The sequence below is a fragment of the Ochotona curzoniae genome, unplaced genomic scaffold (genome assembly GCF_017591425.1).
Source record: "Ochotona curzoniae isolate NIBS_2020 unplaced genomic scaffold, NIBS_Ocur_1.0 patch175, whole genome shotgun sequence".
In the NCBI taxonomy this organism is placed as follows: domain Eukaryota; kingdom Metazoa; phylum Chordata; class Mammalia; order Lagomorpha; family Ochotonidae; genus Ochotona; species Ochotona curzoniae.
Window position 1 is genome coordinate 987,408 of NW_024466723.1, and position 27,637 is coordinate 1,015,044.

Here is a 27,637-nt window from a genome sequence, read left to right on the forward strand (position 1 = left end):
ACGCCGACCCGGAAGTGAAAAAGGAACGCCGGTAGGCTCTAGAAGCCGTCGGGATGGCGGTGGCCGTGGCCCCGGCGGGAATGTTCGCCGGGTCGGAGCCGGGCCCCGCGGAAGAACTCGCCAAACTCGAGTACCTGTCGTTGGTTTCGAAGGTGTGCACCGAGCTGGACAATCACTTGGGGATCAACGACAAGGATCTGGGTGAGCTGGGCCGGGCCTTGCCGCCTCAGGACTTGGGGTTCAGGGAAGCGGGAGGAGAAAGGGGCCGAGTGTGTGTTGGGGTGAGTCGGCTGCTGTCCGCCTGGCTCGGGGCCGAGCTGTGGCCCTCGCCTTCCTACCATTGCACAGCCTGAAGCACCGTGGCCGGAGAGCCGCCGACATCGTGTTCTTGATGTTGTCGTTGGATGTTTTGAGGGGGGCAGACTCTTCATCGGGGAAGTCTTGGGTTCCCGCTGAAGGCAAGAAGGGCAGGGTCCAGGGCGTGAGTGCAGGGAGCAGGTGCCTTGCCCTGGTGCTGCGGGGACAGAGAATGTGGTTGTGGTGTAGAGGAGTTGAGACAGGTGATGGGAACGAGTCGGTTTTCTAGATGCAGAGGAGATGAACCACAAGAGGGGGGAGCTGCAGGGCTTTGTGACCGGAAGGGATCCAGGAGGATGGATGTGTGGCCGTGAGTAAGGAACTTAGTTCCCCTGAGCTATTATTGTCATCTGTGATGTGGGGTACCATCTTCACGGGGTTGCCATCGGGCACCTGGGAAGGTGTCTCGCAGCCACTGTATTTCTTTTCCCTTGTCCCCTGCCTGACAGCTACTGTGCGCTCCCCCAAATGTCCCCAGCTGCCCGGGCCAGCCTAAAGCCAGAAACTAGGAGCTTCATTTGGGTCTCGCATGTGGGTGGCAGGGGCCGGAGCGCTCATGCCATATCTGTCCCTCTAAACCTTAACAGGGAGCTGGATTAGAAGTGGAGCATCTGGGACCTGGAGCAGTGCTGTTATGGAATGCCTTTGTCACAGGTGGCGGCTTCACACACTATGCCACATACTGGCTCTTTAACATCAGTCAGTCAGTCAGTGTGACAATGCCGCCGTTGAATTCTGAGCATTAAAAAGAAAACCCAGTGTGAGCATTTGGTGCGGCAGTTAAGATGCAGGTTCAGGGTCTTGGATTTCAGTCCCATGCCACTTCCTCCAGGTGTCTGCCCAGGGGGTGGGGAGATAGCAGGGATGGCTAGAATATTTCAATCTCTGTTACTCATCTGGAAGACTGGTTTTGAGTTCCTGGCCCCTAGCTTCAGCCTAGTCCAGCCCTTGGCTATGGTGGGCATGTGGGCAGTGAACCAGTGGATGGAAGACTCTTTCTCTCACTGTCTCCCTGCCTTTCAAGTAAATGAAGATAAATTTAAAAATTTTTTTAATTTATTTTTATTGGAAACAGATTTATAGAGAAAAAGAGATACAGCAAGAGAACTTCCATTGGCTTGTTCACTAAAAGTAGCCGATCCGAAGCCAGGAGCCGGGAGACTCTTCCAGGTCTCACATGTGGGTGCAGGGTGCCAGGGCTCTAGGCCGTCCTCCACTGCTTTCCCAGGCCACAAGCAGGGAACTGGATGGGAAGTGGATCAGCCGGGACTAGAACTGGTGTCCATTTGGGATCCCGGTGTGCGCAAGGCAAGAATTTAGCCTCTAAGCCATTGGTCTGGTCTTAAAAATAAGTTTAAAAATGAGAAAACTGGTGTTGGTTGGTTTTGTGGTTATGCTGCTGATCGTTTTGGGTTAGGCCTTTTGGAGCGTAGCATGCCTGTACAACGTGGCTTACTTTTCTTTCCACATTTTGCCAAAGAATACGGGCCCTCAAGTCAGATTGCCGGGTTCCAGTGTTGGGTCCACCATTGTTAGGTAGGTGGGCATCTCACACTCTGAGCTGCTTCATCTGTAAATGCAGACAGCCGCAGGGCCTCCTTGGGAGGGTTGTTGGGAGGAGCATGAGGACAGCAGTGTAAAGCAGGTAGTGGAGCACCTAGCCCTGGGGATGTCCAGGAGCCAGGTGTTATTTGGCTTCATGCCATCTAAGGGATGGACATGGAGCCCAGCAGGGGATGGTATGGTGGTTCTAGGTGCTCAGATGTCTAGATCTCCCTCTGTTACTGTTTGTCTCTTTAAGATCAACCTCCGGTCCCAGCACGGTGGCCTAGTGGCTAAAGTCCTCACCTTAAACTACCGGGATCCCATATTGGCGCCGGTTCTAGTCCCGGCCACTCTACTTCCCATCCAGCTCCCTGCTTGTGACCTGGGAAAGCAGTGGAGGACGGCCCAAAGCCTTGGGACCCTGCACCCACGTGGGAGACCTAAAGGAAATTCCTGGCTCTGGATCGGCATAGCACTGGCCATTGTGGTCACTTGGGGAGTGAATCATCAGACAGAAGATCTTCCTCTCTGTATATCCAACTGTATAATAAAAACATAAATGAATCTTAAAAAAAAGAAGAAGAAGAAAAGGTCAGCCTCCAAGTGAATTCAGTGAAAATTTCTCGTGTCGTGCACCATGGAACACTTATTATCTCAGTTCATGAGAATGTGTATTTCTTTCCTGAAAATGTCTTAACTAACAAATAGCTGTAATTTTAGAAGTTTCAAGAACTAGGAGGATTTATGAGGAAAATTTCAAAGGACAAGTAATTTATCCTGCAGTAGGCGGTTATAACACTTAGCAGCTGCCTGGCCTTCATACATACATTGGGTCCATCCTTCCAGAAGCTGTAGGCTGTATCCTGTTGCGTACGGCTCTGTGAGTGTGTGAGTATGTGGCCTCATGTTTTGTACACTGTCAGCTGTGCAGCCTGGGTGGCAGTGTCCAGGCGGCAGTGTGGCGAGAAGACGCTACGATGGTGTGATTCGGTTTAAATACGCTCAGAGGCTGGTTGGGTCGCTCTGTAGTAATTCCTTCTTTTTACTTATGAGTTGACTGGAACATGCAGAGATAATACCAGCAATCTAAATTTGCTTTTCTTTTTTTCTTTCTTTTTTTTTTATTGGAAAGGCAGATTTACAGAGAGAAAGAAAGACAGAGAGGTCTTCCATTCTCTAGTTCACTCCCCAATAGCCAGAGCTGAGCTAATCTGAAGCCAGGAGCTTCATCTGGGTCTCCCACATGGGTGCAGGGGCCCAAGCACTGGGCTGTGGCCGGCTGCTTTCCGAGGCCATAAGCAGGTAGCTGGATCTGAAGTGGAATGGCTGGGACTCAGTATACATTATAGGATACTGGAGCTTCAGGCAGAGGCTTAGCCTATCAAGTCACAGCGCAGCCCCTACATTTTCTTTTTTTTTTTTTCCCCTTGTTTGAGGTGGTGGTCTTTGGTTTTTATGACGATTGGATAGCAGGTTTGTTTTGTTTCCAGCATTTTTGACACTGGTTTCTCAAGCCTCCATACTTACTTTAATTCATTTTCTCATTTACAGCTGAATTTGTGATCAGTCTTGCTGAGAAAAATACTACCTTTGATACCTTCAAAGCTTCTTTAGTCAAAAATGGTGCAGAATTCACGGTATGTATGGCTGGAGACTTCTACCGCTACATTTAATTTTGATAGGATTTAATACAGGATTTTGGTATTTTGAGTAGACAATTTGTACATACACTTAAATAAGCCACTAAATGTGCAGTGTTCTCATGTCATGAAACAGTATTAAAGTTTGGATTTCCTGTGATGGCTTTCTGGGAAATGCAGTAGGATTTCCATCATTAAGTCTTTGTGTGTGTTGACATTCTTGTTGTGTGAGTCAGGAAGTCAGCTATGAGTCAAAGTTTGGGAGGCAGCCCTAAACCATGGGAGATAAATTGGTTGAAAGGAACCAAGGAATCAAAGAGCTTTTCTCCCAGGGAGTTCTAACCATCAGCTTTCTGTGAAGTTTTCTATAGCGGATTCATAATAGACCAGGGAGACATTCTCTGCCTGATTTGTTCTGGTTTCCTGAATTCAGATGTATAACTGCCCTTTAAGGATGCCCTCGTTCACATCCCCTTTCCTGAGGGTATCTCCACACTGACCCAGGGGCTGAGGGTTGTGCTTCTGTTCTTTTCAAAGGATTCTCTTATTAGTAACTTGCTGCGGCTCATACAGACCATGCGGCCTCCGGCAAAGCCTTCTACCAGCAAAGGTGAGCCAGGCTCCCCGCCTGCGGGGGGACCGACCCCAGTGTTTCCATTGTGAGCATCTTGGCACTTGCACTTGGGCTCCCAGCAGCCGCTGGGCAAGTAAATATTCCAATTGTTTGTTGAATGATTTAGAACAAGATTAAAATGACAAGACCTAACCAACTGAGCCCACGCACAGCCATCCCTGGTCTATACTCACAGTCTGTTGAGGCTTTTGTAGCCCGTGTTTTCAGAAAACTGAATTACATGTATAGTGATGTATGTACTTAATATGTAGCAGGATGCTGTGTTCTGTTTCAATTTGAAGCAGATCTAACATCGAGATGATTTTGTTATCTAGTAATAACATTGTATTTTTTCCCCCTACTCTTTCATGTCCTTTAATGAAATAAGATCCGGTTGTTAAACCCAAAACGGAAAAAGAAAAGCTGAAGGAACTCTTCCCTGGCCTTTGCCAGCCGGACAACCCTTCTGTTCGGGTATGGACACCGTCCTGATGCCTTACCGTGACTCTCATCAATAATTATCTCAGTAATAATTCTATTAATGTTAAGTTCAGCTTCATTGTAAAACATTTTTTAGTCATTGGAAATGAGATTAGAATTAGAGAAAGCATTGATTAAGAATAGAGGATATTAAGATTAAGAATGAGATAATTTAAGGTTTTGTACCAGAAGCCTGATGTGTGATATCAGATTTTGTTTTAGTTACTGTTTTCTCCTTGTGTGTTATGTGGTCCAATTTTCGAACTGCTTTAAATTTCAGTTTTGCAAGTGTTTGTTGAGTACTAACTTTGTGCCAAGCACTGTTCTACATCCCTGAGCTAAAAAGGTGAACAAAATAGAAAGTGTTTGTGCAGTCTTGGATACTGGGTTCTGGGGTTGGTGGGCGTGAACAGGCCAGCCTGGGAAGAGACGCATAGCTTAGAGGTAGCCTAGGGCCTGGGAGGAAATGCAGAGGGAGAGTTTGTAAAAGTTTTAACACTGTTTTTAGTTACAGTCCTTACTTGCTTTCATGGGAGGGGTGATTAATACCTAATTGCCTTTCCTAGGACCATGTTACAGACACATAGGGATTTGTCACATGGGTCAAACGTGGAAATGATTCTTAAAGAGCCTTTGCTGTATCTCCCATCTAAAATCATGTGGGAAACCTGTGTCTTCCTTTGTTGTGTTTGCATACGTTGTTATTGATATAAAGGCTGTCGAATTTGTTGATATACCCAGAGTACATACTGATTCTGGAGTGTTGTTTTTTTGTTTGTTTGTTTTCTTTTTTCCCTTCTCCCAACTTTGCTGACCTCTGTCCCTGAAGACCATGCTGGATGAAGATGATGTGAAAGTTGCTGTGGATGTCCTGAAAGAACTCGAAGCTTTGATGCCCAGTGCAGCGGGACAGGAGAAGCAGAGAGACACTGAGCATCGGTTTGTTCTTATTGTGCTTTGGAAGTTTGCAATGCTGTGGGAGTTGAATTTAGTGGACCAGCCAAGCAAAATTATGAACACATTTTAGAATCTGGACTGGCCACTTAACATATTCTTAGATTTATTTTCATTGTTTTCTGTCAAAAGCGTTTATGTAGCAGTACTAAAATGTTCAGAAATAGAAATCAGGAGTGAAAGAGGCTGAATATGTCTGTGATCCCATCCTTTCTTGGCCTGCAGAAAGGTCACATTTATTGAATCTCTTAGAATACAGTGGGTACCTGCCGAGTATGTGGCACTGTGCTGGGTGTTTGGGGATGCAAAGATGAAATCAGGCTGGTTTCTTTTTCAAACAGGTGCTTGTTGATTTATTAGGGACAGGACGAAAAAGAAGAAGAGGAGTCGGAGCCGGGATCGAGACCGGGACCGGGACAGAGACCGGGACAGAGAGCGAGACAGAGACCATAAGCGGAGACACCGGTCTCGTTCTCGATCACATTCCAGGACTCGGGAAAGGAATAAAGGGAAGTCCAGATATCGATCCAGAAGCAGAAGTCAAAGTCCTTCCAAAGACCGGAAGGATCGGGACAAATATGGGGATCGGAATCTGGACAGATGGCGGGATAAGCATGTGGACCGCCCCCCGCCTGAGGAGCCCGCCATCGGGGACATTTACAATGGCAAAGTTACCAGCATCATGCAGTTTGGCTGCTTTGTGCAGCTGGAGGGACTAAGGTAATGGCTGGTACCCTTCTTTCTCACCGGTGATGGACAGAATTTCTTTTATCACTTAGAAGTTTTCACATTCTTAAAAATCATTATGATTGATATTTAGATCTGCCACTTTCTAAAAATTGGCCTTTTAAAAAAAATGCCATAAAACCAGACTTTCTTCTGTTTGTGGCTATTTGATGCAATTGGGAATTTGTATCTTCCCCGCTCTCCCTGGGAGGAACGGGATACTGTCTTAATGTTTGACCATGTTCTTAGACGTTGGTGCTTTTCTTTTGAATTCAAGACATTTTCTTTTGCTATTTCCAATAAGAGTACAAACTGGTTAGGGAAAAGGTGTTTTTAGGCATTCCTCAGACATGTCTGACCCTCTGTCTCAGGAAGCGGTGGGAAGGCCTGGTGCACATCTCTGAGCTTCGGCGGGAAGGCCGTGTGGCCAATGTAGCTGATGTGGTGAGCAAAGGCCAGAGGGTCAAAGTCAAGGTGCTGTCCTTCACTGGGACCAAGACCAGCCTGAGCATGAAGGTAGGCATGCTCCGCGTGTTTCCACGTCCCTTACCCAAGAAGCATACAAGGACAGCTAGCAAGCTGGCTTCTTTGTGTTTGTGCCTCAGGATGTAAATCAGGAAACTGGAGAAGATCTAAATCCGAATCGACGGCGCAATCTTGTTGGGGAAACCAACGAGGAGAGTTCAATGCGGAACCCAGACAGGCCCACTCACCTCTCCCTCGTCAGCGCCCCTGAAGTTGAGGATGACTCCCTGGAGCGCAAGCGCCTCACCCGCATCTCTGACCCGGAAAAGTGGGAGATCAAACAGGTTGGGGCATCGGCTTTCATGGCCATGTAGTCATTCAGCATGTTGCATGCATTAGGAGTATGGTCCTGGAGCAACGAGGTCTGGGGTGGTTTCTGGCCATCACTGGCTACTTGATTCTGACCCAATTTGCTGGACGTGTTTGTGCCTCAGTGTCCACATCTGTAAAACAAGACCAGTTGTGGTGGTGTGGGGATTATGTTATAGAGTGGAAGCTCTTAAGTCAGAGCCTGACATCTGGTAATTGCCATGTAAGTGTTCACGATTGTTTCCATCACTCTTCAGTAAACTTCAGAAGCATGGTGGGTCAAGCACCAGGTAGATGGCAAGGCCACAAAGACAAGTATGTTATGGTTCCTGTCCTTGAGGTACTCTGGGTCCACTAGTGACTTAGCTGAACAAATTGTGAAGTGTCCCGTATCGTATCATAAGAAATGGGCACGGTGTTGCAGCAGTAAGGGAAGACATGGATGACCCTTCCCGATGGTGACACCTTTGAGCCAACCCTGTTAACAGCGCGTTGTAAGAGCCCCTCCTGGGGGTAGGCTGTGTGACATTTGAGGCTCTGATGTCCTGGGTTAGAGGAGGAAAAACTTTGGTTTTCTTCCTGAGAGCTCTAATGAATGAACTCCTAGAAAAGAATTTTCATCCTACAGAGCAGTACAGTGGTTCAGCTGGCTAATCTTCCACCTCTAAGTGCCTAATCCCAGGTGGGCACTGGTTCGTGTGCTGGCTATTCCACTTCCAATCCTTGTGGAAGCTTCCTGCTTGTAGCCGTGGGAAAGCAATGGAGGATGACCCAAGTCCTTGGACCCCTGCACTCCTCTGGGAGACAAGGAAGAAGCTCCTGGTTCTTGGCTTTGGATCTGCTCACCTCTGGCTTTTGCAGCCATTTGGGGAGTGAACCAATGGGAAGAAGATCTTTCTGTCTCTCCTTCTCTCTATAAATCTGCTTTTCCAATGAAAAGAATTAAATCTTGGGGGGAAAAAGACACTAACACGTCATCATTGCTCCTCTGTCCTTTGATTAGATGATTGCTGCCAACGTGCTTTCCAAAGAAGAGTTCCCCGACTTTGATGAAGAGACTGGCATTCTCCCTAAGGTGGATGATGAAGAAGGTACGCAGGCACCTGGACACAGCAGGATAGTGGGCAGGGAGACACCGGTTGGGCCCTGACATCGTGCGTTAATGCAGTGTCTAATCATTTGTTCTTGACTGTTACCACTGATCTCTCAAAGAGCAAGAATCATTGTAATGGAGGCAACAAGTCTGTGTTTCTGACATGTACCTGTCTCTCAGAATAAGTTCAGGATATAGAGAGTTATAGTATTTTGGGGTGTAAATTTGATCTCATTTTCTTAGACATTGTTTTGAAAATCCTGGATCTACATAGATATCCTATGAGTCATCTTGTAAGCACCTTTGTTGTGAAATATATCCTACAATAGAGCATGCGTAATTGGATTCCCATTATAAGGAAGTATTTGTGTACCTGTGATGTAACTTAAGCAGCAGAGTGTTCCAGCTCCCTGAAGCCCCCACATGGCCCCTTCGGACTGGACCCTTCCTCCTGGGGTGATCATGCTCAGTTTTAGGTTGATCATTCTTTTGCTTTAGAATTTTATTGTCTATACACCTATCCCTAAACCTTTTTAAATTTAGTTCTTTTTGCTTCTTTTTGCCCTATTATTCTGTTCTTGATGTTGATACTGGTAGTTTTTTATTTGTTTTTATTTGTTTTATTTGTTTTTTATTTGTTTTCATTGCTATCCAGTGTTTCTACACATAAAATTTAGAGTCTGTGATGAATTCTTAGGCTGAAGCACAGAGGTCCCCGGGGGGTGGGGATTTGGGAGACCTGGGTTGCAGTGGTGTGGTCAGCTGCTTTAGCAGTTCATTTGCATTGCTGTCTTTCTGATCTTGATGCCATTTTTTATAATATGTTGATGCCCGTGGAAATTGTTTTGGTGAAAATGATTGGTTGGTTCTCTCTAGTGTTTGGTTAATTCTTCTCTCTGGGGGCTTTTAGATGAGGACCTTGAGATCGAACTGGTTGAGGAAGAACCGCCATTCCTGAGAGGGCACACGAAGCAGAGTATGGACATGAGCCCCATTAAAATCGTCAAGGTGAGAAGTGCTGGGATTTGGACAGGAAAATGTTGTAAACTTTTTTTTTTCCCCTAAAGTAACAGGCCAGTTTTCAGAGCTGAGTAAACAGAACTCAGATCACAGAAGGTAGTGCTGACTCTTAACCAGGTTTGGAATATTTGTTTCAAATGGAGGTTAACTTGGCTTTGTTGCTTTTTCTTACTTAATTTTGTTCTAGCCCTTTACCGTGTTTTGGGAGTAAGTAGAGATCCTAGCTGTCTTCATTGCCTTTATCCTGATTCCTTGGGGCTTAAATCATCAGCTTGCAGATTCGAAGGCATTTCAGAAGGGTTCCCTTGGCCAGTTGGGGCTGACTCCTGTGGAAAACTCTACCACTTTCTGTTGAGCACAGAGCTGTGAGAAATCCAAATCAGAATTTGTGAAAGGTCTTAAGTTTTAGGCACAGAAAATATCTTAAAGAAGTCCACTGCAGCCACCTGTGGAATGCTTACTGTCTATGCGATCTTCCTGTATAGTCGCTTCACAGATGCTCAGCATTATTGGTGACAGGGAATTGATCAACCTTTAAGGAGACATGTTCCATCTTTAGATGGACCTGATCATTGGTTCTTCAGCCTGAGTTGAAGTCTGTCTCACTGAGGCACCCACATTGCTTTAAATTTCAGTCCTTGGGGCTATATGAAAGAATTCCTTGGGTGAGCACTATGGAATGATAGGTTGAGCTGCTGCTTGGGATGCCTGCCTCCTGTACCAGAATGGCTAGTTGGAGTCTCAGTTACTCTGTGCTTCCGATCCTGCTTCCTGCTAATGCTCCGGGAGGCAGACTGTGGTTGCCTGAGTGGATCCTGCCACCCACGTTATAGACTCATGGAGCTTCTGGCTCCTGACTTCCACCTGACCCAGCCCTGGTTATTGCAGGTATTTGGAAGATGAATCAGTAGATCTGTGTGTGTGTCTATGTGTCTATTTCTCTCACTTTTCCTTTGAAATAATTAAATCTTAGTAAGAAAAGAATTCTGCAGCGGCATTGTGGCTTAGCCAGTGAAGCCACCACTGCAATGCTGGCATCCCATTTGGGCACTGGTTAAGTCCAACTGTTCTACTTTTGATCTGGCTCCCTGCTAATGAGCCTGGGAAAGCAGTGGAGCATGGTCCAAATGCTTTGGCCCTAGTAGCCACGTGGGAGACTTGGAAGAAGCTCCTGGTTTCAGGGTTTGGCCTGGTCCAGAGAAAGAGACAGAGAGAGAGGAATCTTTCATCCACTAGTTCACTCCCTAGATGGCTCCAGTGGCTGGGGCTGGGCTGGGCCACACTGAAGCCAGGAACCAGGAGCTTCATCCAGGTCTCCCATGGCGGTGCAGCACGATCTTCTGCTTTCCCAGGTACCTTAGAAGTGAGCTGGATTGGCAGTGGAGCAATCAGGACTTGAACCAGCAACCGTGAGGGATACTAGCATTTTAAGTGACAGTCTGACTTGCTATACCACAATGCTGGCCCTCCCAATTTCTTCCGTGATGCCATTGTTGAATCCAAATATGTTTCCTTTTACTCATTTCTTTCCTGAAGTCTGATATATTAGTACAAACTTTTGTCCTGGAGTGAGCTCATGTTTTATTTTGCAGTGGCTTAACATCTTTGTCTTATACCCTGGACGTTTAATGCATGCTTCTCCCTCTGTTGCACCAGAACCCAGATGGCTCCCTCTCCCAAGCAGCGATGATGCAAAGTGCCTTGGCCAAAGAAAGACGGGAACTCAAGCAGGCCCAACGCGAAGCTGAGATGGATTCTATCCCAATGGGACTCAACAAACACTGGGTTGATCCTCTGCCTGATGGTAAGACCCTCTGAGTAGGGTGTGGCTCTTTTAAATTTCTGAGTCTTTAGGTACACACAGGGGACACCAGGAGCACACACTGACAAGTCTAGCCCTGGTGCTTCTTTTTAGTTAGAGCACTTTTCTTTTTAAAGATTTATTTGTTTTTTTTATATTGGAAAGGAAGGTATGTAGAAAGAAGCTGAGACAGAAAGGAAAATCTTCCATATGATGGTTCACTCCCCAAGCGGCCGCAACGGCCAGAGCTGAGCTGATCTGAAGCCAGGAGCCAGGAGCCTCTTCCGGCTCTCCCATGCAGGTGCAGGGTCCCAAGGCTTTGAGCCGTCCTCGACTGCTTTCCCAGGCCACAAGCAGGGAGCTGGAAGGCAAGTGGAGCTGCCAGGATTAGAACCGGCATTCATTTGGGATCCTGGCGCATTCAAGGCAAGGACTTTCGCCTCTAGGCTGCTGCGCCAGTCCCCGTTTTGTTTTTTAAAGAGATACTTAAAACCAAAAACATTTTAGTGGGCCAGATCAAATCATTAGACTGTCTGGGATTTTCTTCCTTATAGGTTTTAAAATTTATTCTGTTGGTAATACAGCTTTGAAACTTCCTTTCTGTATAACTCTTTGTGTAGTAAATATTAATATAGTAGATATAGTCATAATAAATAGTTAGTAATTTCTATTAGAAAGCAAACTGAAGCTGTGAACTAAACAGAGGTGACCCTGATGTTATGAGGTTCATTACTTAATGGGAGAGATGAATAGTCATAATTGCCAAATAATTAATTAGGTGCTGTTAGTGCTAAGACACATAGATAATATAAATTGGCTCTGTTGGTCCTTCCCTTGGGAAATGGAGGGTAAGTGGGACTTAGTCTGTTAGAAGGGGTTGGGAAGGATACTCCACACTGCAGGTTAGCCTGTGTTAGAGCCAAGGATAGGGAAGAGGCCTGTGTGGCTGGAGGTCACTGAGGGCGGGGTGTGGGGCAGAGGGTGGAGTGACTGTGGGCTTGGTTCTCAGTGCAGTGGGAGCTGTTCAGCATCAGAGTGTTGTCAGCAAGGGAATGGTATGATGAGTTGCATTTCCAAAGGATGCAGAATGAATTGGATGATTCGAGTAGACATCAAGGCGAATTCGGAGGGTTCTATGAACATCCAGAGGATGATGTCTTAGACACGGAGGGTTATGCTTGGGAATGGTGGTTTCTCAAGTATCCGCAGGGGAGTTTTACCTAGGAAGACACCTTAGTTGAGGTATCAGGTGTGTAGCTGGCTTTCAGAGCTCAGAGAAGAGTCTACATATGTGGTATCCCTTGTTCTGGTCTCTTGCCCCCTCCCACCCGCTGGTGTCTGTACTATTCACATTCCTCTGTGGGTGAGTACCCCGGTCAGGCTCAGACTGCACTGAGATACCCACCTGCTATTCTGTTTCCCTCCCCCTGGGAAACCTTATGGAGCTTGAAGACAGTACTGAGTTGCCTGTTTGCCTTTGCAGCGGAAGGCAGACAAATTGCTGCCAACATGAGGGGCATTGGGATGATGCCCAACGACATTCCTGAGTGGAAGAAACATGCCTTTGGGGGCAACAAAGCTTCTTACGGAAAAAAGACCCAGATGTCAATCCTTGAGCAAAGGGAAAGCCTGCCTATCTATAAGCTGAAGGAGCAGCTAGTCCAGGTGAGAAGCCCTTTCCTGATGTACTGGGGGAACTGGGATATTTTCTAGAAGAGGGATTATGACATTTTAAGATTGAAACCAACTGAACAAGTTTGTGCATATCTGAAGTAGCTCTTACAAAATGGGTCAGAAAACGTGTCCAAGTGCTTTTAATGTATACGTGTGTTAGCCGACATATTTTCTTTTCCTTATGCGGAAACAAATCTATTTGAATTGGGAACCCAATAATAGTTCCAGGTGGGCCAATGAACTTACGTAGGCAAGGACTCTTCCTTAGGTGCTGGTTATAAGGCCATCAGACCTTCTGAATTGACTGGTTCCCAGTGATCCTCTGAAGAGCACCAAGCAGAGGCAGACAGATGCCTGTGCACACACAGTGTGCACTGTGTGTGTTTGTACTTTTGGCAGCACATTAAATACACTGTTCTGCATTTGACTTTTTGCATTAAAGGTTCTATCTCAGAAATGGCCCTTTGTTAGGTGAGTTTTTTCTGGCTAATTAAACTAGTACTGTAGTAATAGATATGTAAGATTGCAATTCTTTACTGTTACAGATAGTTTAGAAATAAGATAGCTTCTGGGGAAAAGCTTTAAAGATGTGGAAGTGGTGGTGGGAATATGTTTATGTCTAAGATGTACTGTTAAATGTCTTAACTATTTGTATATGTTTATTTTTCCTCATTTAGTGTAAGCATTACCTACTTTAGAGTGAGTCACATTTAAATTCTTTTGCTTTCAGGCTGTGCATGACAATCAGATTCTGATTGTCATTGGCGAGACAGGATCTGGGAAGACAACACAGATCACCCAGTACCTGGCGGAGGCAGGATACACTTCCAGGGGCAAGATTGGGTGTACCCAGCCCCGCAGAGTGGCAGCCATGTCGGTGGCCAAAAGGGTGTCAGAGGAATTTGGTTGTTGCTTAGGTCAAGAGGTAAGTGGGTAGTGACGCTGCTCTAGAAGTGTGAGAAGGGAAGTGCAGTGTGCAGTGGTCCAGATCTCTTTCTGTGTGAGATGGAAACGACACCTCCTGAGGGAGAGCGTTCTCCCTGCCGTCGTCGATCTGTTTAATAGTGTCTAAGGTGGATGTTACTAAAGGGAATCACTGTACATGCGGGTTAGATTTTTATCTGTTAAGATTGTGAGTAATAGGGATCTTACCTGCTGGTTGCAACAAGAAGGGCTTTGTGCCTTAGGTTTTTCCATCCCATTCTGCACTAGGTGGGCTACACCATTCGATTTGAAGACTGCACCAGCCCTGAAACAGTTATCAAGTATATGACGGACGGGATGTTGCTTAGGGAGTGCCTGATTGACCCCGACCTTACCCAGTACGCGATCATCATGTTGGACGAGGCGCACGAGAGGACAATTCACACCGACGTGCTCTTTGGGTTGTTGAAAAAGGTAGCTGCTGGTCTTTTGTGATCCTTCTTCCTACTGGAAACTGAATTCTGGGATTGGATTTGAGTAGCTGTGCACTTTTGAGGTTAAACCACATTGCATTTCTCTTTAGACGGTTCAGAAGCGGCAGGACATGAAGCTGATTGTCACCTCAGCCACCTTGGATGCGGTGAAATTTTCTCAGTACTTCTATGAAGCGCCCATCTTCACCATCCCAGGCCGAACATACCCAGTGGAGATCTTGTACACGAAGGAGCCGGAGACAGATTATCTGGATGCCAGCCTGATCACCGTCATGCAGATCCACCTGACAGAGCCGCCAGGTCAGGGGCAAGGGCAGATTTTTCCCTTAGACTTCAGATCCTAATATGGGCATCTTTTTAAGCTTTTCAGAAAAGGCCTTTGAAATATTACTCCCTCTGTCTCAGGATTGTGTGCTTGAAATGGTGGTAGTGGAAATATAAATAATGGTATACAGGGTTAGATAATACCTTCCTGGTTTGTTTGGAAATCAAAATATAAGTGTTTTGTGTTACATGAGATCTGGTAATGTTACTATATCTTTTGTAGAAAATATAAAGTTAAAAAGTAAATTAATAAGAGTTGACATTGTGGCAGAGCAGCTTAAACTGCTGCCTGCAGCACAGGCATCCCACATGGGTATTTGAGTGCTGGCTGTTTCATTTCCAATCCAGCTCCCTGCTAACGCACCTGGGAAAGCAGTAGAGGATGACCCAAGTGTTTGGGCCCCTACTACCTATGAGGGCGACCCAAAAGACGCTCCTGGCTCCTGGCTTCAGCCTATCCCGGTTCTGGCTGTAGTGGCCGTTTGTGAACCAGCAGATAGAAGACTTCTCTCTCCACCTCTGCTCCTCTCTGTAACTGCATCTTTCAAATAAATAAAATCAATCTTAAAAGTAAATAAATACTATATTCTCCCATAGGTGATATCTTGGTCTTCCTGACGGGTCAGGAAGAGATCGACACTGCTTGTGAGATCCTGTATGAAAGGATGAAGTCGCTGGGACCTGATGTTCCGGAGTTAATTATCCTGCCCGTGTACTCTGCTCTTCCCAGTGAGATGCAGACCCGGATCTTTGACCCAGCTCCGCCCGGCAGCAGAAAGGTAGGCAACAGTGGGCAAAAGTGAAGCTCCAGGAGCTCTGAAATCCTGTGGTGTGAGTCAGTGAAGGAACAGCTCCTCCTTCATGCAGCCTGATACAGTAAACATGTACCAAGCTTTGGGCTAGATGCCAAGCTGCAGGGTGAGGTAGCTATCCCCAAGTAAACAGGTCTTATACATTGCAAAATACAGCTGGTACTTTGGATACCCTGCGGGGACACCCAGCCCAGCCTTGTTTGAGCTGGTCCTAAAGAACTTGAGGCAGGGAGATGTGTATTCTGAAGAGACAGAGCCGCCTGTGATGTCCTAGTGGCAGGTGGGTGAGGCCAGTTTACAGAGCTGCATGCAACTGTTAACTGGATGACAGAAAGGGGGCGATGGACGTTAACAAAGAAACAGTGTTATTCAGATGTTACTTATGTACCCTGTATGTAGTCTGTTTTGTCCTTTTTACACAGTACCTGAGCCTGGGTGATTTATAAAGAACAGACATTTATTTCTTCCAGTTCTAAGGATTTGCAGATCCGAGCTCATGGGCCTGCGGGCCTTCTTGCTGTGTCATCCCATGGCAGAAGGCAAAGGGGCAGGAGAGGGAGGAGGGCTGAACTCATCCTTCTATCAGTGTCAGCCACTCACTCCTGAAGGTGTCAAGCCATTCTGCCTTCATGACCTGATCACTTCTGAAAGGTCCAGTCTTAAGTTGGGATTAAACGTCCAACTTATGAACTTTAGGTGGCACATACTATAGTAACAGTTGTACAAGTGTGGTTTTTGGTGTATTTACTTTTATTTTATTTTATTTTATTTATTTGAAAGACAAAGTTAGAGATCTTCCCTCCATCTGCTGGTTCACTTTCCAAATGACTGCAACAGCCAGAGCTGGGCTGGGCTGAAACCAGAAGCTTCTTTCAGATCTCCTATGTGGGAGCAGGGGTTAAAACACTTGGGCCATTCTCTGCTGCTTTCTTAGGTACGTTAGCAGGGAACTGGATCAAAAGTAGAGTACCCAGGATGAGAACTGGTACCATACAGGATGCTGGTATCACAAGTGGCAGCCGAATGCACTATGCCACTACTCTGGCCCCTAGATTTCTTGTTTTGAAGCAGAGCTTCTGCCCGTCTGGCAGATATAGGCCTTTAAAGGCTAGTCTGCAGGATGCTGTGGTGCCTCCCAACAATGATTGTTGCAAGCAATTGTGTTTTGTTAGCAGAGCCTCTCAGTAGAGGAGCAGTGGCCATTTGAGGCTGAGACTAATAGTCTTGTAGGTCACATATGCTATTGTACACACACGAATTCTGTGAGTCATGGTTCATTTTATGATCAGAAAAAAAAAATCCTCCCTCTCCCTCTTGTCCCACATATGCAAACAGTTCATTTTGTAGTCCAAATGTCTCAGTGGGGGAAAGAAAAATCTCATTTTGCAGTGGCATATGTGATGGCAGGAAATCTCCATTTTCCCAGGGTGCTAGAAAATTAAAACTGTAGTAATCAAGCCCTGGATCTAGACACTGAGCTATGTAGCCATGAGCACCAAGTGAAATTGGCTTTGATTTCTCTTAGCTTTTTCATATGTCACTTCTCTCGGGTACCAGCCTGTGTCCAACCTAACCTATGAGAGGAGGGCAGCTGTTCCCATTGGAAGCTGAGTAGGATCGTCATCTTAGCCTTGTGGAGGCCGAAATGGCTGTTCACTGCCTTGGGAAGCCCTATTCACACATCATGCGTCTCCTCTGGTGGTGCCCCTCTTGTCTGCAGGTTGTGATTGCCACCAACATTGCGGAAACCTCCCTGACCATCGATGGCATCTACTATGTGGTGGACCCTGGATTTGTGAAGCAAAAGGTTTATAATTCTAAGACAGGGATCGACCAGCTGGTGGTAACACCCATTTCCCAGGTATGGGGCTTCTTCCCTTTACTCTCCTGAAAAGTCTGAGTACGACTTTCAAGCTCTCATGGTTCAATGTTTTGAATTTTGTTTTCAAAAGATAAACTTTAGAAAATTCATCTAGTGTGATCCGGGAAGGTTTTATATTGTTATATTGTTTATATTCTAATTAAAAAAAAATGTTTCCACATTAAAATAGAAAACCTGAACTTCAAAGAATATTTGAATCCAGGCAGCGCATTACCCAATCCAGGTGAAAAGAATGTATCTGTGAAAGTACTGTACTTAAACATAGGTGTTTGAGATCATGATAAGGGGTGTGGCTGGCCTAGGGTGGGTACATTTAGTAATCATAATTCCCTACCCAAATTATCTTTTTAAATGAATTATTTGGTCATCTTTCTGAGGGTAGTTTTTTTTTTTTGTTTGGTTTTTTTGTTTGTTTGTTTTTTATAAAATTTTATTTTGACATTCTTTACATAGTTAATTAGGGTAAGAAGGTTCAAGGGCTACATGAAAGTGGATAATACTAGTATGTTTTCCATATTGTTACCTTCATGTTTAAAGGGGGTTATTTAAGGGAGAAGGCCCACCCAATTTCCCACCCTCCCCAGGTCCCGGATGTAGGGCATGCTCTGAGGTTCTTGCTCAAGTGGTTTTGATATTGCAACAGTTATGAATCGCTGTCAATCTTGCCACTCCAAGCACTATGAGGGCTTTGAAAAATCCACTGATTGACATAGTCCATCATAGCTTAGATGGTTGGTTGACCTGTTCTGTCTTCTCTCTTTTCTTCGTTAGGTTTCTGAGTCCAGCATTTAGATTAGGAAGATCTCCAAAGAAACTTCCTGTATGTGCTAACAAGTACAGGGCCTGGCACCGTCCATCGCTCCAATCAGCTGGTGGTTGCAGTTGCTGGGTTGGTTCTGTTTTCACTCCCGACTTCCACTGGAACCAATGGGTGTTGCAGTCCAGCCTAGTTCTGCCCAGCACATACTTGGCCCTCACATAAACCAGCGGGAGCTGCAGCCTAGGTTGGAGCGACCCACAATAACCCCCACCAGGCCCACCCCCTACCCTGGTTTGCCAGTAAGTGTAGCAGTAATCCAGTCTGTCCCACACCCCATTCCACCCCAGCCGCTATCTTAGTTTTATGTCCTCCTGTGGAAGTGGTAACCCAAGAGGGATGAGCCCACTATTTCCCTCCCAGGCCTCTCCCACTCCCAGATTCCAGTTGATGCTGCGTCTAAGCCCAAACAACCCTCGCCCACTTTAATTTTGTTTGCACCAGTAGGAATAATCCGCCCAGCCCGGCTTTTCCCTGATCTGGTCCGCATGAGGCGCACAGGTGTGGTAGCTCTGCCTAGTCTGGTCTGCCCCCATCCCAGCCCATGCTCTCCTGCGGAAGTAGCTGTCCTGCAAAGGAACCCTCCCTTATTCCCCTGCCGGCTCTGCCCACTTCCTTTCTTGTTCTTAGGCTGGTAGGGCGCTGCGGTCCCTTCCGGTACAGGCAACCTCACCTCGGCATTCCATAATGTGCACTAGTCTTTGTTGTGACCGACCCTAGGTCGACCCACACTGGTGCCTGGATTTGCCAGTGGATGATGTGGACAGATTCAGCCTCGTCTTGCCCCCACGTCAGCCAATTGTATGCCAGTGGGTAGCTTTCCATGGCCTTTTCTGGGCTGTTTCCTATCATGTTTCTTGCGTTTACCTGCCGGGTCTGTGTCCTGTCAGAGGAGTTGCCCAGCCTCCTCCATCAGAACCTCTCCCCAATGCCAGGTTTCACGCTTACCAGTGGGTCCATGAGCCAATCCTACTCAGTCCACCTCCTGTCATAGCAGGAACTGTGGCTTTTCCTGACTGGCCTTCCACCCGATCTGGTTCTTGCTGTTGGAAGTTCCAGCCCAGCCATGGTTTGTCTATACCCACATATGGCTCACACATGGCTCAGTAGGGGTTTGAGACCCTGCCTAGTCCATCCCACATCTGCCCTGGTCCTCCAGAACACCAGGCGGAGTCGGGGTCTGGCCTGGTTCGGTGCATCCAATCCCAGTCCACACTTGTGCCAAGGGAGACTACAACTGTTTCCAGATCAGAACGCAGCTCCCCTTCCAGGCCATGTGCCTCTTGGTGGGAACCTCAGCCCAGCTAGGGTTGTCCCCTTTGCTCCCCAACCGGGTCTGTTCCCAGCCATAGATCACTTGCCTGCCAATGGATGCTCTGACTCAGCTTGGCACAGCTCCTCACCTGTCCCGACCTCTGCCTTAGACACTGTGGCTTAGCGTCCCTGGCTCCCACAGACCAGCAGGTACAAGAACCTAGCTCGGCAAGACCTCTGCTCCCTCCTGGTTTCTAGTTTTACTTGTGGGCTAAGGTTTGTTCAGTCGTGCCTAATCAACTCTGTTCCATTACCAGTTGACACATTGGCCAACTGTTGGAGCTACTTTTGCAGGACAAGCCCCAAGCCCTAGCTTCTGCATGACTGGTATTTGGTGCTCAGAATTGTTAGTGATTAAAAGTTTTGGTAAGGAAGAGTTACTGCCTGTTTCAGGTCCAAGAAGCACAATGGGTTCAACCTGGAGCTAATTAAGCAGTGACTCAAAGAACCAAATCCCCAGAGCTCCCCGGCCGGGCGGCCAGTAGGGCAGAGCCTGGCACCAAATGGCACACTTGCTGCCCGGGGACAGCTCAGCACATGGCGGCTGTGCCCATGGCGGCTGTCCGGGATCCAGGCATGAGACGCCCGGTCCTGAGACCCACCAGCTGCCAGGAGGCTGCTGGAGGTTTAAATAACCCAGGCCCAAGGTCGAGCCCTGAGGGTAGTTTGACACAGTGTATCCAGAACTGGGAATTTCATCTTTTTGACCTGTGTTCTAGGGATTCATCAGAAAGTTAGGAAAGATTGGACACAGAACCAAAGAAGTGGAAAAAAAATATTTCCCTGAAGCATTGTTCAAATTAGGGAAAACCTAGTAAAACTCTAAATGAGTAAAAGAGAAGCAGTTCAATAAAATATGATGTATCTGTGCCATGGAACATTACATGGTATTAACATAGTGGTGTGTGTCTATATTTAATGTAACTATGATGTAATATTTGAAAGTGCTGTAAAACAGTATGAATGGTATAATTCAATTTTGGTTTAAAAATAGATGGTGTGGATTTTTGTGTGAGACTTGTAGTTAGTGGAGACTGTCTGTGGGTGGTGCTGTGGAGCCAGCTGTGTTGCTGGGTAATGTGCCTGTTTTTCCTTTCACTTTTGTATGATGTCCTCATCTTTTACAATGGTTGTGTATCACTTTTGTAATTTATAAAGCTCCTAGTGAAACAATTTTCACTTTGAAGCTTAAGCAATATTGATAGGTAACACTTAGAAGGTGCTCCCCTTTGGAGCACCAGGAAATGTCTGGGTCCCTTTATGTACATTGACTCAGTACATTTGCATGTCTCCTACGTGGTAGGTATTATTACCCCCATTTCACAGGTGAGACTGGGGCGCTGAGGGGCTGAGTGCCTTGCCTCGTATCACACAGCTGACAGTGTCAAGATTTTAATTTGGGCCATCTGGCTCTGACGTGTGTGCGCTGTAGCACTTCTCCAGGTGGTGTGTGCCACTCACAGTAATTGGGAAGCTAGTTACACCACCTTTTCTGACTTGGAGAAACATTTGTAGTTTGCTGAGGCAGTCTGCCACGGTGCATGGTTGCTGCCTGGCCTAGGGTGGGTAGATATCCTTTTAATGTGTCATTGATGTATAAGATTAGACACTCTTTTTGGTTGCAGTGTGATATCCCAAATCACATAACATGGCATAAACCAGTCCCCCTTGGTAGCCTTTGTCTTTGTCTTGTCTTTGTGTTCTGAGCCTGCCAGCTTCTCCCTTCCAGTTCCTTATACAGAATGTAACATACAAATTAGCCGTCTTCGCACCCTGACCTTGGGTTGGAACTGGCTTAGTAATCTGTGAATCATGGCCCTATTTGTAGCAACAGGTGGTTTTCTCAGGAAAAGGCCCTCTCTAGATTGCGCCTCACTGTTGCCTAGCAACCTACAACTAAACTGCTTTTTTTTTTCATTTAAAAAAATTAGCACCATACTTCCATCTCCCCCAAGTCCAGGTGTAGTATTATTTTCAGGAAACAGAAGAAAACGCTTTTTAATTGCCCATAATTGTACCACCATTGTCAGCATTTTAGTGTTTTTCTTTCCAAGTCTTATTTTATGTTTGTTTCTGTTATGGTTACATTTCTGGTAGTTCAGTATGTGGTTTTGTGTATTTTTTATGTATTTAATTTTCCAGACCATTAAAACGTGTTCAATCTTGAATATTTGGTAAATTCTAAAGAAAACAGAAGCCATCTGCAGACCTGCTTCAGAGTTAACCCTGTAAGCGTTTTAGGCGTTTTCTCCCAGTCCTTTCCTTCTGGTAGTTTATATAAACTATATCAACAGATTTTACAAGATTAGTATTATGTTGTTTTGTAACTTTTTTTTTCTTGTCAGTGAACATTGTAAACTCGATTTTTGAAATGACTGCAGAGTCATTATTTCAGTTCTATTTTGGTCTTAACTGTTTTGTCATCTTGTTTTATACTTTGTCCATTTTTGTACCTACCTTCCTCGGGCACACTTCCCCATAGTTCTGAGTCTGGCAAGGAGCTGGTCAGAGCATTGATAGTCTAGGAAGCAGTCCAAAAGGAAGGGAAATATAATCTCCTTTCTGACTCTGCTGGTTGTTAAGTGCTCCTTTTTGCTAGACTTTGCAGCATTGTCCAGCTGTTAAGCAGTGTTTAACAGATGTGTTACTTTTGTATGCCCACCCCTTCCAGGCTCAAGCAAAGCAGCGAGCTGGCAGAGCTGGGAGGACAGGTCCAGGGAAGTGTTACAGGCTGTATACGGAACGTGCCTACCGAGATGAAATGCTGACCACCAATGTGCCGGAAATCCAGAGAACCAACTTAGCAAGCACAGTGCTGTCACTCAAGGTAGAAATTACTGTCTTGTTAGCGTGTTGGGATGGTTCAAAACTAGGCCTTACTCAATGAATCTGTTTTATGAACCTCATTAAATACTTTAGGAACCTCCTGGAACCAATCCTTTTGAGTGCAATGCATATAGCACTGATCACAGCCTCTGCCTGCAGCCTGGGACTCAGTTGGCATGTGTGTTGTGACCACAACATGTTTTCTCAGCCTAATGGCCAACAGGATATTTGATCGTAAAAAGTTTTAGATAGGAATGTCTTCTAAAGGAAATTGGAAAAAAAGAAGTGCCAAACAGTGGACAGATATACTTAACCTCTACCACTTTATCTTTCAGATGCAATTTGGTTCTTAGGGGCCAGAAAATTCTCCTTGTTCAAAAACTTTGTAAGGGAGCAGAGTGGCCCTCTTGGGCTCCGTTTCTGTTTCATCCTGGACGACTGCTCTTTCTCTCTCTGTCCCCAAAGAGAACCTTTGGCAGGAAAAGCTGCATGGGTAATTTTCCAGCTGACAACATTTCCCCTGAGACAGTGATGCTGCCTAGAGCCTGGAGCTTGCCTGGTTAAGAATGCTCCTCTGTCATTTATTATTCATACTCTTATCAGGAAGCTAAAACAAAGCTTTGATAAAAAATGTGCTGGAGTCTTTGGAGCCCCAGCAGAGGGCACCTGCGGCTCAGATGCCTACTCCAAGCTGGGAGGCCTGGGCCAAGTCTGTCAGGTATGTGCTCTGCCTTGTGGCCTTGTCTCAGATAGGCAGCTGTTAACAGTGACGCTCCTAACGATTAGTAAAATAATGTAGGTAAAGACACTTGGCACAATACTTAGTAATTGCTTATAAAATTATCCTTTAATACCTAGCTTATTTAACTTAGCACACAGCTGTACCAGAATTTTGTTCTGTTTTAAATTTCCTGCCAAAGTATATAAATACTGCGTTGCGTCTTTTAGTTCATCTGTTGAGGTGTTTCTACCTTTTTGTTATCGTGAATACAACCAGCGAATTGTGTAAATGGGGGAATGTTTTTTAAAGTTGCCTAGAAGTTATGTGCTTTCTAATAGTCTGAGGTTTGTTTGTTTTTAAGATTTTTTTTATTTGTTTGACAGTTACAGGGAGAGTTAGAAGGATCTTCCATCTGCTGATTCACCCCCTAACTGGCTGCCACAGCCAGGGGCTTGAGCAAGGCCAAAGACAAGAGCCTGGCACTCCATCCAGGTCTCCCACATAGGTGGCAGTTGCGCAGGCACTTGGGCCATCTTCCACTGCCTTCCACTGTCTTCCCTGCCTTCTTCGCAGGGAGCTCAGCACTCACACAGGATGCAGCCTTGGCAGGTGCCACTTTACCCAGCGGTGCCACCATTGCCAGCCCCTCCCCTCAGTAGTCTGAGCTTTGTGTGGCTTAGGCCTGGGGGCTACGAGTAATCTCACTGGTGATCAATTTCAATTTTTAATTGCAGTTGGAGAATCAGGAAAGTGCACAGTAGCCTCCGTCTGTGCCAAGTTGCACTCTCCCATCCTGTGCTTCCCTCTGTCTGTTCCAGGCCATGGGCATTAATGACCTGCTCTCGTTCGACTTCATGGACGCCCCCCCAATGGAGACCTTGATCACAGCGATGGAGCAGCTGTACACCCTGGGGGCCCTGGACGACGAGGGCCTGCTCACTCGCCTGGGCCGTAGGGTGAGAGGCAGACTCAGCTCCCTGGGTTTCTGGGACGACTCCTCCCACACCTTTTATCTCCTGGTTTAGCAAAATCAGACTCTGAGGCCCTGGGTAGGCTTGGGCTAGAATCCTAGATACTTGTTTTAAATTATCTTAAGAAAAAGAAGATTCAGTTAATTTTGTCCCAGTATACATTTAAATGATCGAGTCTAGCCTTAACTTTAAAAGATGTCTGCAGAATTCCCATCCACACTGATCGTAGTGATGTTCTTGAATACATGCTTTCCACTCCACTGGGGTTAATTTGGAAAACAAGACAGCATTCTTCTCATTGAGACAGGCATCCTTCATCATCATACTTTGCAGGTCGGGTCTGTTTTCCTCACATCCATTGTATTTCTTCTTTGCAGAAATGTCTGTTCAAATCCTTACCCTGTTTTCTAATTGGATTGCTTATTGTTTTCTTGTCAAGTTGTTATTTTGAGAGAGTAGTTTTTTACAACCAAGTCCATTGTTTGTAAGGACCGAAAGGTGCAAACCCTCTGAGTTTCCACGTGGAAGTACCAGTGTCTGTGGAGAAGCAACTGCAGTTCCTTCTTCTCCCTCTAGATGGCAGAGTTCCCCCTGGAGCCAATGTTGTGCAAAATGCTCATCATGTCGGTGCATCTGGGCTGCAGTGAGGAAATGCTCACCATCGTGTCCATGCTGTCTGTGCAGAATGTCTTCTACCGACCCAAGGTAGGGGCAACCCAACCCTTAGACGGTAGCACGGTGTGTTTGGGGAACGTCGGCCTGTTGACACTGCAGTGCATGGTGTGAGCAGGGTGGTGGTGTCAACAGGGTAGCAGAGCAGGGTGACGCAGCTCCCTGACACTGCTGGATGAAAGTGATCTTGCTGTCCCACTGATTTTCAGGATAAACAAGCTCTCGCAGATCAGAAGAAAGCCAAATTCCACCAGACTGAAGGGGATCACCTCACCCTGCTGGCCGTGTACAACTCCTGGAAGAACAACAAATTCTCTAACCCGTGGTGCTATGAGAACTTCATCCAGGCGCGTTCCCTGCGCCGGGCTCAGGACATTCGCAAACAGATGTTGGGCATAATGGACAGGTACACCAGGAACTGGCTGCTTCGCTTGGGCTGTCTTGTTGAGTGTCAGTTTCCACTGGTAGCAGTACGCACCTGGAGCTACAGACATCTGTACTCTTGTTGCTCCTGTAATGCTTCTCCTGAGTCACTTCAGAAGCTCCTAAGGGAGCCAGGATTGTGGCGCTGCACATTAAGCTGCTGCCAGTGTTGGCATATTCTCATAGGGATGCTGGTTTGAATCTTAGCTCCTCCGCTTCCCGTTCAGCTCCTTGTTAATGCACCTGGGAGAGCAGCAGAAGATGGCCTGAGTGCCTGGGCCTGTGCCACCTACATGGGAGAACGTGAATGGAGTTCTAGGATCCTGCCTTTGGTTTGGGCCAGCTCCAGCCATTGTGGCCAGTAGCGAGTGAGCCGATGGATGGAAGATCTTTCTGTCTCTCTCCTTCTGTATAACTTTTAAATAAAATCTTTAGTAAAAGAAAGTTCATAAGGAGAAAAAGGCTTATAGTTGCTAAAAGTGCTTTGTCTGCAAGCTTCTGAGACATTATTGGTCTGAGTTGAAATATTTTATAAGCAAAGGTTGCAGGGTTTAGTACCTCCATCTTGCCCTCTAGTGCAGCTGCTTCTGTAGAAAGAGGATGTGGGAGACCATCCTGGGGGCCCAGGGTGGGGCCGTTGAACACCATCCTCAGAAGGATAGCTCCCCTGGAAGCAGGGTGGACTCACGCCTTTGTCCTTTATTCTCTGGACAGACACAAGCTGGACGTGGTCTCCTGTGGCAAGTCCACAGTCCGAGTGCAGAAAGCCATCTGCAGCGGCTTCTTCCGCAATGCTGCCAAGAAGGACCCCCAGGAGGGTTACCGGACCCTGATCGACCAGCAAGTGGTTTACATCCATCCTTCCAGCGCTCTCTTCAACAGACAACCGGAATGGTAAGTGGAAAGTCCTGGGGTCTGTGCACAGAGCAAGCCTGTCCCTTTGTGCTTGTGTGTCCATCCTTCCCAGCACTCACCGCAATGACAGCTGGGAAGGAACTTGGATAACATCTAATGAGGTGATCTGAAAACTCTTCAAGTAGTATTTTAAAAAAAAAAATGTTTATTTATTTTTGTTGGAAAGTCAGATATACAGAGAGGAAGAGAAACAGAAAGGAAGATTCACTCCCCAAGTGACCACAATGGCCAGAGCTGAGCTGATCCGAAGCCTGGAACCTCTTCCGGGTCTCCCATGCAGCTGCAGGGTCCAGAAGCTTTGGACTGTCCTTGACTATTTTCCCAGGCCACAAGCAGGGAGCTGGATGGGAAGCAGGGCTACCAGGATTAGAACTGATTCCCATATGGGATTCCAGCACATGCAAGGCGAGGACTTTAGCCGCTAGGCCATCGTTCTGGGCCCTAAAAAGGATTCTTATTAGAGCTTTAGTTTAAAACCACCCTGCTACTATGCTAACTCTGATGTTCTGGGCCCTGGAATTCTGTGGAAACAGGCTGAAGGCGCACTCTCCTGTCATAGAACAAGAATCTGAGATCCAGGGAAGGATACGACTGGCTCTGTGTGACTTAGCTGGTTAGCACTGGGGCCAGGGCCGAGACATTCCCCAATAGAGCTTTCTGAGACCAACTTTCCTCAGTACTGGGGTGTGGCTGTCACTCAGACTGCTCCTATGAGCCCAAATAGAAGTAGGGGGGCAGAATGCAAGTCCAGCCAAAGCCACCCAGGACCAGGGTGACTGGAATGGGACCTGTGTCAGAGCTTGAGTGCTGTCTCTGTCCCGACTCAGGGTGGTATACCATGAACTGGTGCTGACCACGAAGGAGTACATGCGTGAGGTCACGACCATCGACCCCCGGTGGCTTGTGGAGTTTGCCCCAGCCTTCTTCAAGGTCTCTGACCCAACTAAGCTCAGCAAGCAGAAGAAGCAGCAGCGTCTTGAACCCTTGTACAACCGCTATGAGGAGCCCAATGCCTGGAGAATATCCCGGGCCTTCCGACGGCGCTGAGAGGTGCACTTGGCCATGTGCCGCCGGCAGCAGCACGGATGGAGGGCTGGTTCTGAGGATAAGGTGACTCGATATCTTAGCTGGGCTTTTTCTTACTTCTTCCCTGGTGGTAAAATAAAGCAGGGATTTAAGCTTGGCTTTGGCCCAAGCCTCTAGCCCTCATCACCTGGAGTCTTGGGACCACCTGGAGGCTCACAACCAACTGTGGACACATTGCAGCATCTCTAAGAGAGGGGTCCCTCGTATGGCCCTGGAGCGGGAAAGGGGAGTCGGGGAGCGTCTGATGGACATGGGAGAGCCTCACGCCTCAGTTGGCGTGCTCTTGGTGTTGGAGGGGGCCATGGCTCTCACCTCAAGTGTTGGTGGCCCCACTTCCTGCCCCCTTTACTTCTGTGTAACCTCCTAGAAATATTTATTTTCTTAAGGAAACAAAAATGTTTTTTTGTGAGTGTGTCTTGGAGTTGACAGGTCAGGATATTGACCCGGGTTCGGGGTAAAGGAGATTTAGTATCTGTGGCTCTGGTGCACCTGGCCACGAACCCCCTGAAACCAGAGCCCAGGCCTGCTCGGGCTCGGATGTGACGCATGGCCCACACCTCCAGTCTTATCTTTCAGCACCAGTGCTAGCCCAACTCGGCCAGCGGCCCGCCGTGATTAACCACCTCCAGGCCACAGAGCATTCCAGTCTGGACGTCTGAGTGCTTACAGATGCTGCCTATTGAATACACAAGGCCTCCCCTCTGCCCTCCCCCTCCTGT

At 46.8% G+C, this 27,637-nt stretch overlaps 1 protein-coding gene across 2 annotated transcripts; it reads left to right on the forward strand.

The window, feature by feature from the left end:
• On the forward strand, window positions 1-27,637 carry LOC121166600 (ATP-dependent RNA helicase DHX8). Of its 2 annotated transcripts, none has more exons than XM_040995827.1 (23): window positions 1-201; window positions 3,454-3,539; window positions 4,080-4,152; window positions 4,544-4,629; window positions 5,465-5,574; window positions 5,950-6,309; window positions 6,687-6,831; window positions 6,921-7,124; window positions 8,153-8,240; window positions 9,153-9,250; window positions 10,919-11,066; window positions 12,547-12,728; window positions 13,468-13,662; window positions 13,950-14,135; window positions 14,245-14,455; window positions 15,077-15,258; window positions 17,012-17,152; window positions 21,976-22,131; window positions 23,670-23,807; window positions 24,399-24,527; window positions 24,704-24,900; window positions 25,632-25,811; window positions 26,660-27,637. In XM_040995827.1, the coding sequence occupies exons 1-23, from the start codon at window positions 54-56 to the stop codon at window positions 26,877-26,879; spliced, it is 3,663 nt and encodes a 1,220-aa protein (XP_040851761.1). In that variant the 5' UTR covers window positions 1-53; the 3' UTR covers window positions 26,880-27,637. The 2 variants fall into 2 exon arrangements, with proteins under 2 accessions (XP_040851761.1, XP_040851762.1); XM_040995828.1 differs by having other exon boundaries at window positions 5,956-6,309.